This window comes from Coptis chinensis, chromosome 5 (assembly GCF_015680905.1).
Source record: "Coptis chinensis isolate HL-2020 chromosome 5, ASM1568090v1, whole genome shotgun sequence".
Classification (NCBI taxonomy): Eukaryota; Viridiplantae; Streptophyta; class Magnoliopsida; order Ranunculales; family Ranunculaceae; genus Coptis; species Coptis chinensis.
Window position 1 is genome coordinate 69,706,082 of NC_141460.1, and position 14,722 is coordinate 69,720,803.

The 14,722-nt window shown below is 36.0% G+C and overlaps 3 protein-coding genes across 4 annotated transcripts in view; all 3 read right to left on the reverse strand.

Annotated features, from left to right (window-relative positions):
• Nucleotides 1-240, reverse strand: part of LOC147498609 (uncharacterized) — a 33,421-nt gene extending 33,181 nt beyond the window's left edge. For both annotated transcript variants that reach the window (XM_086560558.1, XM_086560557.1), the window contains exon 1: nucleotides 51-240. In XM_086560558.1, the coding sequence (XP_086416684.1) occupies nucleotides 51-203 (153 nt within the window). In that variant the 5' untranslated portion in view covers nucleotides 204-240. The remainder of the gene's footprint in view (nucleotides 1-50) is intronic.
• Nucleotides 241-7,427: 7,187 nt separating this feature from the next.
• Nucleotides 7,428-8,347, reverse strand: LOC147498610 (uncharacterized). Its single transcript, XM_086563286.1, has 3 exons — nucleotides 7,928-8,347; nucleotides 7,715-7,816; nucleotides 7,428-7,448 (listed from the first exon to the last, which is right to left on the reverse strand). Exons 1-3 carry the CDS (start codon nucleotides 8,345-8,347, stop codon nucleotides 7,428-7,430), a joined length of 543 nt encoding a protein of 180 aa, XP_086419412.1.
• Nucleotides 8,348-8,452: 105 nt separating this feature from the next.
• On the reverse strand, nucleotides 8,453-9,079 carry LOC147498611 (uncharacterized). The gene has a single exon (XM_086563287.1). The coding sequence runs from the start codon at nucleotides 9,077-9,079 to the stop codon at nucleotides 8,453-8,455; it is 627 nt and encodes a 208-aa protein (XP_086419413.1).
• Between the last annotated feature and the right edge of the window lie 5,643 nt (nucleotides 9,080-14,722).

A 14,722-nucleotide genomic window follows, 5' to 3' on the forward strand; every position in this document is an offset into this window, starting at 1 on the left:
AACTAAAATATAGTGTTTCTAGTAGAATGAAAAAAAGTAGAAGAAGATACCGCAACAGTGAGACCCCGAAAGACGTCAAGGGATACAAGGCGGGGTTGTTCTTGATTTGAATGAGAAAAAAGATTTTCTTCATTTGGTGATAAGAGAGGGATTTGAGGCCCATCTTCTTCTTCTTCTGCAACAGTGATCACTGAAGAAGACATTTTTTTGTATCAGTCAAGAAATGCAGAAAAATTCTACTTCATGACTTCATGCCGATAAGTTCAATATTCCGACAAATTAAAAGCCCGAGACTTTCTGAGAAATATTTGGAAAAACCGATACTTCTATTGAAATATTTCAACGAAATTGAAACATCTAAACAACAAAGATTCTACGTGAGCCACATTGACTTTAAGAGCATTCCCACTGCAAGTCACAAATATTCACCTCCATGTAGACATTATTTTCTCTATTTTCCACCATTTTGGTGAAAAGCAAGGTGAGACTGCCCAATGCAAAGGTGAAAAATAATCTCGAACGGGATATTAGATTCCGTCTGGAGGCTTTTTGATCGATCCCGTCTGGTATTTTATAACGAGACGGAATGAAACATCCCATCTGGTGAGTCTAATATCAACAGACGCGAAACAGCCCACTTTCACCTTCTTCCAGCGCCTCCATTGCAATTTTAGAAACCTCCATTGCCAAAAAAAATTCGATTTCTTCAATTCCCAATGACTTCTCTCCCAATGATTCCTCACTTGCCTCACCACCTGAAGAGCGTAGTAGATGGTTTGGAAATTACAAAATATCCAAAAAAAAAGGGACAAAAAGGATCGTCGTCAAGAACTCAAAATGTGGGCGAGGAGGATGAAATTGAACTTGGGTTTAATTTTCCACCGCGTTGTGAAATCGAGGAACACCCACCATTAGAGTCAACATCGGTCCAACATGTAGCAAATAGAGTGGCGGCGTCTCAAGTAAGTTTTAGATTTTTTTTTATGTTAATTATTATTATTTATGTTAGTTTATATCAAGTTTGTTGTTGTGTAATTAATTTGAATTTGTTCCATTGCGTTAAAAAAATTTGAGTTGAAATTATATTGTGTTGAATAGTTTGTTGTATTGTGTGTAATATAGGCAATACACCTATGGAAAGTGCGCTGTGCACTTTCAAATGTTGTATCATGGTGGTGTTGTTTGAAATAAAAAAACGGATCCTAATTTTATCATGGTTACCAACATTATAGCCGCCACACCATTTGGGAATTTTTTAAATTCAAATTTGGGACAAAATGATCAAGCATTGTTGTTTGGGACAGTTGAGCGGTGGTGGAAATCTACCCACACATTCCATTTCCCATGGGGTGAGCTTGGGATTACCCCTCTTGATTTCACAATGCTCACGGGTATCCCAACTGGTTATGGAGATGTCGTTCCTATTGATGAAAATTTGGAGTTTTTTACTACGGCAATGAGTTTCTTTGAAGGTTTTGATTTGGTAGAAAATGATGAGGAAGACGGGTTCTTGAGATTATCGGCTGAGCAGTTTAAAAAATGAGCTATAAATATGAGTTGGTTTACTTCGAGATATTTGAATAGGCTAAAGGAGAAGCTGAAAGACTGTCATATTGGTGAGGAGTCGATCTAAGAATATGTACGTGCCTTCCTCTTCTACTTTGTTACTGCGGTATTATTCGGATACTCAGATAGTTTCTTACGTATCGGGTGGATGGTCGCTGTCTCAGACGTAGAGAGGATGTGGGATTATGACTGGGGTTAATCCATCTTGACGTACCTTTACCGTTGTCTAGACCTCGGAGTTGAGACGAAAGCCGCTAAAGGCAATTTGTGCGGCTTTGTTTGGATTATACCAGTAAGTCTTATTTATTAAGTTATTATTTCATCTCATTTATTTATCTACTTATTGCATCTCTATATATATATATATATATATATATATATATATATATATATATATATATATATATATTATCTATTGATTTAGTATTGGTGCAGTGGTACGAATATTTTCGTGTAATGCATTCTGTGTTGAAGACGTTGGAAGAGAATGAGACTCGTGACCTGATTCCACGTATTCAAGCATGGGGGCTTCATCGTAGGCAGAGGGGGTATGGGGATCTATCGTATAATATTCATAAAACTCATCAACAGATTGAGCTTTTAGGAGCTACCCAAATTTTGTGGCAACCCTGGGCCTCTTCCTTCATATTTCAGACCCCTTATGCGGATATTCCAAATGTTCTAGAGAACACTGAGTACCGTAGACTATCCTATATGTGTCATAGAGCAAGGTTTCTTTCTCAGCAGCGAGTGATACTTGTAGGGTCAGTAACTGCATGGTACCTTAGGGACAGATGTTGGCGTCAAGTATCTGGAAAGATTGTTATACCTTACCCACCACCCATAGATATGACAACCTCTGATATTCTTCCTGCAACTCTTGCACACTATAGAGCAAACCCAAATGATTGGCTAGATGCAGCAGCTTTCATTTTTACAGGAGACTATGACTTGTATTGGAAGAGGGTTGGTCGAGGTCTCTTGCTAGGTGCGTTATACCGGGGCACCAATTTTGAAGGGGTTACTTCTGAAGCATTGAAGCCTGACATTCATTTCCCAGAAGGAGTGGAGTTGCCACAGTCACAACCCAGGGTGTTTCATGATATTGAGATGCCGCAAAGAACTCCACAGATATTTGATGAGTCTAACCTTTGGCACTGGAGCATGATTAATTCTCAGGGGCAAGAGATAAGCATACCTATTCCACCAGCAAATGTCATATTGGTCACAGATTTGTCAGGACAATTTGAACAGTTAGCCGTGGTTAGTATGATTTAAATTTATTCATGATTTGTTATTATTATTATTCACTATAACATGTAACATGCATTTGTTTTGTTAAACAGGAGGAAGTAAGGTTGGAGCTCCTTAACTACAGCTCTCTTAGTTATGCCATGCGTGCGTCGTTCATGGAGTCCTCTCGTCAAAGTTTTGAGTACTTACAACAAGAGCGAAATCAAACTTTGTAGCTTCAGAGACGTGTGCAAGAGTTGGAGAATGCTGGAAGTGTCACACCTCAAGCTCAAGCTCAACCAGAGAGGCGACAACGATGTAGGAGGGAGAGCTCTTCGACCGAGCCTTCTCGTAGGGGGAGGAGGCCTCAGTAGAAATTTTATTCTAGTTTGTAATAATTGTGCACCATTACTTGTAATATGGTGTTTGGGGTTGTTGTTTGTAATGACTTCTTTATTAGCAGGTTTATATTGATGAGTTTTGGATATGAATATGTCAATAAAACAAATGAGGTTATAACAAATTTTTTTTAGGAATTGTAAGTTAGTAGGTTTCCAAAGTATACTGTATAATTTTTTCATGAATTATAAGTTGCATTTCACTCATTTTTCAGGCTTGGTTCTGACAGAATTTTTTTCAGGAATTATAAGTTGCATTTCACTCATTTCCTATGTCTTGGTTCTGATAGGAATTTTTTTAGGAATTTCACTCATCTTTTCAGGCTTGGTTATGACAAGAATACTGTATAGTGTAGACCGAGACGGAAAGAAACATCCCATATGGTCATTTAAACCGAGACGGAATGAAACATCCCATCTGGAATGTTATATCCATACCTCTGCGCCTTTCCTTCATTCCATACATTGGAAATTATTGATAGTGGACCATTCATTGGAATTATTGAGGGTACGTGTTGATCACAGTGGTACATTTGGATAAAATGTGTTGTCACTTGGAGAGTGAACAAAAATCTGATAAAATGTGTTGTCAATTGGAGAGTGGACCAAAATCTAACTATCACATGTGACCTTGATACATTTGTATAGAATGTGTTGTTAATTGGAGAGTGAACAAAAATTTGATAAAATGTGTTGTCAATTGGAGAGTGAACCAAAATCTAACTATCACATATGACCTTATCACATGTGACCTTACCTTACATATTTTGTTTTACTATTCTTTCTTTTAGATTAAACAAACAGTCATCTTCTTCCCCATAACCAAGCTAAAAATTGAAAAAATGTCTAGAGAAGATAGAATTACATTCAACCAAAGTTTATGGGGAGGATCTAGTAGTAATAGTTCATTTTCTGGTTTTACCGGGTCTTCTAGTACTTCCGCTGAAGATGAATACATGGAAAAAGTAAGAGATGAGCATAATGATATGATGAGGCGAAGGAGGAGGAGGAGGCATCAGTTATTATACATTGCTGGGGCATTAATGACTCAAGCAGCCATTGAAGATATGGATACATACAAACGCGGTGGATCTGTGATGGGCAAAGCATATACGTTTAGAGATGGTGATGATTTATGTAAACAAGATATACTGAGGGATTACTTCACAACACCTTATATGTGGCCTCCTTATAAGTTTAGGCAAAGGTACAGGATGCAAAGAGAGCTTTTTACGTATATGTTGAAAACTATTGCATTATTCGACGACTACTTCCAAGACAAGGTGGATGGATTGGGTCGGCAAACAACTTCTGGGTTGCAGAAGGAATTAGTTGCAGTTGAACAATTAGCAACTGGTTGTTCATCTGATTCAATGGATCAGTATTTTCAAATTGGAGATTCCTCAGCAGTTGTATCTATGAAGCGTTAGTGCGTTGCAATAATCACGGCGTTTGAGGGAGAGTACTTGAGACGACCAACTGAGGCAGACACAGCTAGGATATTAGCTGAAAATGTGGCAAGGGGTTTTCCAAGAATGCTTGGATCAATTGACTGTATACACTGGGTGTGGAAGAATTGTCCAACTGGATGAGCTGGACAACATGTAGGGTATAAGAAGGAACCAACTTTGGTACTAGAAGCCATTGCAGACAAACACTATTGGATCTGGCATTGCTTCTTCGGCTTACCAGGTTCGCATAATGACATTACCGTGCTTCATCATTCTCATGTTTTTGAATAATTAGAGCAAGATGAGGCTCCTATTGTTAATTTTAATGTGAATGGTAATGACTACGATATGGGATATTATCTTGCCGATGGTATTTACCCAAAATGGGGCACATTTGTTCAATCCATTTGTTATCCAAAAAATAAGAATGAAAAGATATTTAGTTAACGTCAAGAAGCTGCAAGAAAAGATATTAAAAGGACGTTTGGAGTTTTGCAGGCAAGATGACATATTTTTAAGGCTTCGCGAACTGTATGTTGTCATAGCGTTGTTGTTCTTGGAGACATAATGAAGGCATGCATTATAATGCATAATATGATTGTTGAGCATGAACGTGCAAGTGGAGTGTGGAATTGGAAAGGTCAGAGGAATGAAAAAATATCTAAGCTCTTTCAGGAAGATGATGATTATCATTTTGTCTATCAGATGATTTAAGCAGTAATTAAATAAAATCATAATTGAAGTTACATATACTAATCTTCAAAAGGGATTAGTTGAGCATGTGTGGAATTGGACTTGTATTGAAGAAACAACAATACCAATTTATGATCCAAATTGGTCAGATCCAGAGGGAGAAGGAGGGGAAAATTAAAATGGAAATGAAAGTGAGTGAACTATATTCAGTTCCAAAGTATGATGTATTTCCTAATGTGAACTATGAAGTTTCAAAGTATTTCCTATGTATTTTCTAATGTATTTCCTATGTAATTCCAAAAGTGAACTATGAAGTTCCTATGTGTTTTATGAGTTGTGTACGTTTTAATGAACTATATTACAATGTATTTTAATTTTATTGGTAATTGTATTTCTATGAAAATAATTATACTAAAAAGAACATACATAGTGCATTAATTAAAAAATAATAATGAAATTAAAATACATAGTTCATTAATTAAAAAGACAATGAAATTAAAATACATAGTGCATTAATTAAAAAGACAGTGAAATTAAAATACATAGTGCATTAATTAAAATAAAATACTAGATATTACATAAGCTTAGTTAGAGCTAGAACCACCTCTAGCCCTTGCCTATTTAGCACGTATTTCAGCTTGTTGTTGCTCAATTATAAAAGCAGTATCGAGATGGAGGACACTTATATCAGACGCTAAAATCTTAGCTTCATATTGCATTTTTTGAAGCCAGTTTTTTTCCATTTGAACCCAATTTTTTTCCATTTGAACCCGATTTTCTTCTTCTCTTGCCATCACAATTCTTTGACCATATATAAGCTCCATTTCCCTAAGTTCTAAGCACTTTTGTGTTTCACTTGCATCATTTACAAATGTATCATCTAAACATGTAAAGTAACCCTCCAACATATCAACTGATTTTTCTTGGTTCCTCTTGGACTTAGCTTTCTTCGATCCAAGGGGAAGCTCCATTTCTTGAGAACCCTCCAATTTAACTCCACCAACACTTGGTGAATTAGAAGTTGAATCTTCACCATCACTTTTCTGACCTTTTTCTTTTGTGGGGCGGCTTGACCTTGTCTCAAAAACTGCTACTCCACTTTGGATTATCCTTGAGTATAGCATAACAATGATCAAGTGAAAAAAACAATTTTTCTTGTTGTTGGTACGTCATCCTTGCCTCGGACAACTAAAAAATAAAATGGAAATAATTAGACTAAGATAATCACTAAGACTAAGATAATAAGACTAAGATAATAATTAGACTAAGACTAAGATGGAAATAATAATTAGACTAAGACTAAGATGGAAATAATAATTAGACTAAGACTAAGATAATCAATAATTGATAAATTGACGAAGTTGTAATTACTTGACTTTGTATTGTTGTACCATTTGCATGTCGAGCCTCCACTGCATTTACAATTGCAACAAACTTGTTCATCATTTTCAAAATATATTTCCATCTACCGCAAATTGAATTGGAAGACCTATCCGACCCACGTGTTTGATTGAACTCGTTTGTTACACGATTCCAAAATCCTTTTGCATTTTGGAAAGCACCAACAATGGAGTCTTCACTAATTTTTATCCAAGCAAGACATATAGCTTGATCTTCAGACATGCTAAAGTGAGTCTTTGCTTTTGTTTGAGTGCTACCACTTGCTTGAGTTGTTTTAAGATGCCATTTGATATATTTTTTTTTAAAGAACTGATTTTGAAGAAGAAGAAATATGATTGTTGGAAGTGTGAGTTGAAATGGAACAAATGTTGTATATATACCAAAGTTTTTATTTTTGACCATTTTTTACTGTTCTGACTTTCTGACCATTGGTGAAGTAGCCGTTAGGACTCCGGACGAGATGTTTGATTCCATCTGGAAAAAAAGAAATATAGCGAGACGGGATGTTAGATTCCATCTGATGAGTTTTGTAATCCAAACGGAATCCAACATCCCGTCCGAAGTTCACAACTTAGCCACTATCTCGGTTGAAGATTTCACTCTCATTTTGACTTGGGAAAATAGTCACCACTATATTCACCTTTGCATTGGACAAAGGTTTTGAACCATAAAGAAGTGAATAAAGTCACATTCCCACCATATCCACCTGCATTAGGAACAGTGGTGGAGCTAGGAAAGTAAGTGAGGGTGAGCTAGCCGGACAAAAAAAAATAAAAATAAAAAAACATATATTATATATAATAATGTATTAGAAAAAAAAATCAAATCTAAACAAGTACTTGTTCATAGTTGTCCTCGGCGGCCTTCTTTTTCGTCATCCTTCTTCATCTTCTGGAAGCGTTGTAAGATCAATTCGGTATCAATGCTATCAAAAACTTCTTTTTCAATATATGTTATTAAACAATCATTCACCCACTCATCCGTCATCCGATTGTGCAGACGATTCTTTATGATATTCATAGCAGAAAATGCCCTCTCCACAGTGGCAGTAGCAACAGGTAAAATCAGCGCCAACTTAATCAACAAATAAACAAGTGGGTACACAATGTCTTTCTTTGTCTCAACCATTTTTTTGGCTAGGCCGCTAATTCCATTTACTTCACCAAACTTAGTATCGGAACGCACATCAATGATATAATTCTCAAGCTGATCCACTAATTCCATCTGATCTATCTTTGAAAAATCATCGGGATAAAGTCGAGCAAAACAGATCAACTTTTGCTTATCGAAAGCAACAAACGATTCACTAGGATCAAGACATGCCATACAAAGAAGTAATTCTGCGTTTGCTTCATTAAACCGGTCGTTTAACTCTTGAATTTGCAAATCAATACAGTGATAGAATAATCCAACACGATAGTAATGTAAATTGGTGTTTCCTTCTGCTATTCGTTGAGACCTCCCTCGAGCCATATACCTCTCTTCCATATTTGGAACAACCACATCATGTTTGACACATAGTGAAGAAACTTCAGTCAGGAGACTATCCCACCCATCATCTCTCATCGCCTGTAAGCGTACCTTTGTTATTTTAACAAGAGCCATGGCATTGACAATGTCTTGGTCTTCACGCTGCAAAGCCTTTGACAAATCATTGCTAATTCCTAGTATCGCTTTCATCAAATGCAAATTGAAGATAAATTCAAAAGACTACACTAAATCTAATAATCCGTAAGCCTCACCTCTTTGTTCTGAGCTTGAACCATTTCTCGCTACATTATCAAGCACATCAACTACTGAACCATAAGTGGTTATCATGCCAAGAAGTGTATAATAGTATGAGCCCCATCGAGTGTCACCAGATCGTTTAAGACTAGTCTCTTGATTCAACTCTTTGCCACTTGAAATTTCTCCACTTTGTAATGCTGCAACAACTTTAGCCTTCATTGCATCGTGCAACATATCCCGTCGCTTACATGATGCTCCAACAGTATTTACCACATTAGAGAGAATACTAAAAAGGTTAGCGATTGACTCATGATTCTTTGCAACTGCTACAAGGGCTAACTTAAGCTGATGGGCAAAACAATGAACATAAAATGCAGATTCATTCTCCTTCATTACAAGTGCTTTTAGGCCATTCAAATCACCTTGCATATTGCTGGCCCTATCATACCCTTGTCCACGCAGTCTAGATATGCTCAACCCATGCTTGGAGAACAACTCATCGATTGTCTTTTTAAGTGTTAATGCACTAGTTTCTTTAACATGCACAACTCCAAAAAATCTCTCAATCACGCAACCTTTCTTATCGACATAACGCAAAACAACTGCCATTTGCTCCTTAATTGATATATCACGTGCTTCATCAACTAAAATAGCAAACAATGAATTTCCATAATCTTTTAGAATAGCATTTGTAGTTTCCACAGCAGTCGAATTCACAATATCTTTTTGGATATCAGGCGATGTCAATTTCCGATTTTTAGAAGTATTATCAAGAACTTTCTTAATGACTTCGTTATGATCTTTCAGAAACCGTATAAGTTCAAGAAAATTACCTTTATTGATCGACTCATCTGATTCATCATGACCACGGAAAGCTAAACCTTGTCTCAAAAGAAACCTAATGCAATTAGTTATTGCAGTTAGGTGTATTCGATAATCCCTTCGAACTTGGTCAGATTGTCTGTGAAGAAATGTCTCGATATGCTACTCTTGATTTAACAAAGCTTGTGCTGCCCTATAAGCGATATTATGAGCACTATTTGGTCCTCCAACGTGCTCCTTTAATTTGGTTTTTCTTTTCCAATTAGTAAACCCCCTGTGAGAAAAAACATCCCCACCTCCTTGTGCCCCTTTATTAGGTTTAAAGAGATAACAATATAGACAAAATGCGGCATCCACGTGAATACTATATTCCAACCAACTAAACTCCTCATACCACTCTTTCTGGAAGTGTCGGATTCTCTTGCCTCTTGTTCTTGGAGGAAAAGCATGATTAGGCTGGCAAGGACCCCTAAGCAAATATGCTCTTCTCACCGAGTCTTGATCATTAGGATGATAATCTGAAATCTTTTTCCTCAGTGCAGGGTCTCCCTGAAGACTATACAAGTCAAGTTCTTCACGATTTTCACGTTGAACCCGCTTTGATGTGGGTTGTTCAACACCACCATCCTCAATTTCTTGATGACTTCGCTTTGAGGAGGATCCTACTGCAACACTGGCAACAGTATTTGTTTTATTAGGTGGTTAAGTAGGTTGAGTGGGCAACGACTTTCCTTTGATCAAATATTTTAACATATCTGTTTAAATAATTAAAATAAACCATTAATCAACTGAATTTAAATTGCACTAATTAAAATAAACTACCAATGTTATTATGATATTCACAAAATAAAATTAAATAAAAATATGTGGTTTAATAAATTCACAAAAAGAATACAAACAAATTAAAACACATGGTTTAGGAATCAACTTAATATGAAAAGATACAAAATAAGACAGGAAATTTAATAATATTAGGCTTACCTATAAAACTTTAGAAATTATGGATAGCTAATTAGAATAATAGAGAGAAAAGTGAAACTGTGGAAAAGGGGGTACCTGTGGGTTTTGCTTAAATTTTTGATAAAGAGTCAAACTGGTTTGTTTCGTTATTTGTTTCAATTGTTTGGTTTTGGTTTTTGTTTGGTTTCGGTTTGTGTGTCTGCTTTTTATTTTGTGTTTTGTTGGTTATGGGTTATAGGTTTTTAGTTAAAATTCGAAGCGAACACTGTTAAGTGTTAACCCAAGTACTTTAGTACTTTATTTTACACAGACACATAGTTACACTGTTCAATGTTGAGTCTTTTTCAGATATAGTTTTTTGGTTTCTGTGAATATGTCATATGTGACACTACACCAAAACAAGATATTAGTAATGCTCGAGTTTTTTGCTTAGTAACGGTTTTAAAGTGTAACTAGGTTCCTAACGTTTTATAAGCGTTACAATTATATATAAAGTGTTACGTTAATTTTTCCCAATTTGAGAATTAATTTGTTACGTTTTTAAATTATTTGCTTCAACCAGAAAGCGTAAATAAATCGTGAATGTTAAATATAATATTAAAATAATAGCTAAATTAGAATTTAAGATGACTAAATAAGAATTTTCGGTGAGAGGGAAAGACCAAAATGATCACGCTCTTCTCTCCTATTTAAGATTACTAAAAAAATAGGCTTTATATCGTCTGCCTCTTTCATTGCCTCTCTCTTATATCATCTCATCTCTCATATTTTTCATCGTTCCACAACTTTTGGGAGTCAGCACTAGCCGCTGCTGCTGCCTCTATTAGGTAACGTCCTTCCTTCGTCTTCTTCTTCTATGGTTTTCTATTTTTCACACTACTACTAGGTGATATCACAACTGAAATTAACTCGGTGTTAGTTGCTCCAGTTATAACCAAAGGTGCGTTTTTTATTACTTGTGTTATTCCTTAAAAAATTCGATTTTTGAGACCTTGACCTTCTTGCAAAGAAATGACTGCTACTGAACCAAGAAGATCATCTCGTATTGCTGAATTGCCAACTCCAGTATATGAAGAAAAGACTAGGGCTAAATTGCCAACTGGTGTATCTGAAAAGAAAAGCCGACTCCGATTAGCAATTATCGGATAAAGAAGATCATCCCATTTCTAAATTGCCAACTCCATTATACAAAGAAGTGAGTCATTTTCTCTTCACCCAAGTTACTCCTTTATATCCACATTGCATTTTGAAGTTCACTTACCCCCAAATGTTCATTTTTCAGGATCCCACTGTTATCGAAGAAAGTCCTACGAGGTTTGTGGTTACGTATATGTATTTAGAAGATTGTCTGATGGGATATAATGTGTAATGTACTTAATTTATCAAATCGGATTGTCAATAGAGAGTATTCAGAGGAATCTAGGGTCAACCATGTGATAGAAATAGCTGAGGATTCTAGGGTCAACCCTGCGATGGAAAGAGCTTAGGACTTGAAGTCGAAACTTGAAAATGGTTTTCCTAGTTTCGTTAAACCAATGACCCAGTCATACTTGAAAGGCAGAACCTGGCTGGTAAGCATAATTTCTTGTTTGATTTCTAAAGTTGAATGACAGTACAATTGTAAGTGAAATGATGATATTTAATTTATTTTATTTTTTAGTTTTAGTGAAATGATGATATGGTTTAGCAATTAGCACTTCAGCTCTCATTTGATTAACCTTCGCATGTTTAGCTTACTAACTTGATGCTTCCATTCTTGTCATCATTTTTTCTTTATAAACCTATAAAACTAGGGAAGTGTGGAGGATCTTGCTGATGATAAGTTATACTATAGTATATATTATTTTAACTTTTTCTTGGTAAAATAGAATTTCATTAATAAATGAAGCAAAGTAGGTTGAGAAAGCCTATGAGCACAGGAACACGAAAATGCACAAAACAACCCTACATGTGCCACACAAGTAGCCTATTACCCCAAGTCCTAGTATAACATTGGATCCACCCTAGGCACAAAGGACTAAAAAACCGCCATCGAACATTTTGAGTTGGGGACTGTAGTTTTGATTGCCAATAAATAGAGTATCCTATTGTAGTTCTCGATTTGAGATTTCGGTTTGAAGCTCTTTGGTGAATGCATTTGTCACAATTAAAAGATATATATAGAAAAAGTGTACCACAACATGATGTCATCAGATTGAGCTATGTTCTCTTCAGAAGTGGATAGATGCTATTAACTTTCACAATAGATAGATGCATTGCTATGTTGTCAAACTGTCCTAAAATTATTAGTTCTTTAGGAAGATTATATAGAACCTAAAAAGATATATCCACCTGCATTCCAAACAAACCATACCAAAGCAAGGTACCGTGTGGCTTCGCAAAAGATGAATTTGGCGGTAGTTGGAGCTACCGTGCAGTTGACATTGTGTTTATCATCCATTCATCTAGCATTCTTTTTACAGCCCTTCGGCTAGAAAATTTGTAGGTTATCTTTGGTTTGAAAACTTGGGAGATTTTTGAGTGAGCAGACATCTAAGATGCCAACCAGAAGTAGCCCACCTGTCACTACATCAAAATAGTTTTAGCGGGCTGATCAATTTTGGAGAGAAGGCGGGTTGGGGGTTGCCAATGTGGCATGTTCATTGTAAACCCACCTTGAATTGGGAATGCTCTGAGGGCAATGCTCTGCTACTCCGCTGTGTATATTTCAAAAAAAATCCTTCAAATCTGTGAAAGTGTTCTCTGCTGCAGCTATTACGTATAACCCTTCTCACTATACTCTTATGAGTTGTTATTGTTTACCTTTTTGAGAGATCGATCTGACATCACCATAGCCCAAGGATCATAATGTTCATTCATTCCTAGAACTCCAGTATAGTGCAGGTGTTCTAAGTTGACTTTTCTCTTTCCATTGTAGGTTTACATAGAGGGTGAATGATTGATTGAAGTATATGGAGCTACTCATTTGTTGGTGCACAGTTTACTATTGTAAGTTATACCATCTGTATCTATCATGAATCCACTACATCTGTATATGACTCCTATGGGAGATCCTAGAAGTTTGTCCCTCGATTGCCTTCCGAAAATGAATTAATTCTTTTTTCTGTTCTACTTTACTATGATATACTGATAAGAGCCCAAAACTGTAGTTTTAACCCTGTAACAGTCATACTTTTAGACCAATTATGTGAGTAATAATTAAGAGTTAATACTGATTACGTGTTTTTATTCATTTCAGGCTTCAAAGTCCATTATGTCCAGAAATGTGTCACTTTAGCGAGATAAATGAGCAAAGGTCGGTTGCTAAGGAGTTCTGTGATTAAAGGCCAAGATTCAAGAAGACAAAGCCTTTCTAAAGCTCGGTCAAAAGCTGAAAAGTCGACGCGGGTAGAAACAACACTTAAAGTCAGCAGAACTTCCGAAGGCCGTATCTTTGGACTCAGACCTCGTAATGGGGCCTACCTTATGTCAAAACGACCGGCTCGGAAAGAGCTTTCCAATGGTCTAAGACTTGATCCAATCAGAAGAGCAAAAGTGGACGAAAAGTCTGTTGAAGCCAACTGCAGCTGAAGAGGCCTTTTTGGACTGAAAGAATTGGGTTTTGGGCCTGATTCTCTGGCCCAAAACATGGCTCCAAGCCCATGCACGATTTTTGGATCTGAAAGTATAAAAACCAAAGTTTCACTCTTTATTAATGGTAGCTAGTTAGACCTAAAACTATAGATAATTATAGATCTAGTTTTCATGTAATAAAATTAAGTTTAGTTTAAATTCAATTATTCTTGTTTTAGATTAAACTCTTAGAATCATTATTCTTAATTAGTTTGATTAATAAAATAGCTAGTTTGTCAATTTCGATTCTTGTCATTTACAATTGTGTAGATCTAAATTCCCTTATTACGTAGATAGCTAGACTTAGATTAGTTAGATTATTAATTTAGTATTTGAATCATTGTTTTATTATTCATTAGATTAATAAAATAGTGTTCTCCATAAGTTAGTTTCATTTCCATTAATTATTTAGTTTCAATTCGTAGATTTAAGTAATTGTCATTATTAGTTTAATTCAATTATTGCATTAGTAGTTTTGAATTGAGTTTAAACAAGCAAAGTTTCAATCTTTATATCATGTCTTGTTTGAATTCCATTGGGAATGATAAGCGTGATGATTCTCGGCTAAACCTCCATTGAGGGGGTTGAGAAGCCTTGATGAAAGCTTGATTCGATTATCGTAGAGTCGTTAAGTAATTTCCTTTTTCACTCTAGAAACGCGATTAGTTCACCATGAGAATGGGTTTAATCGTTCACATACTAGTTATGAATTGGTAGAAATGCCATGTGTAATTAGGGATTAGGAGTAACCATATTGTTCTACGAAGCAGTTCAATTCGGATTACGACGATTCGTCGTTAGTAGGATTAAGTCGAGTTAAGGTGGAATCAATCCCCCTCAACTCCTTATCATAGAATC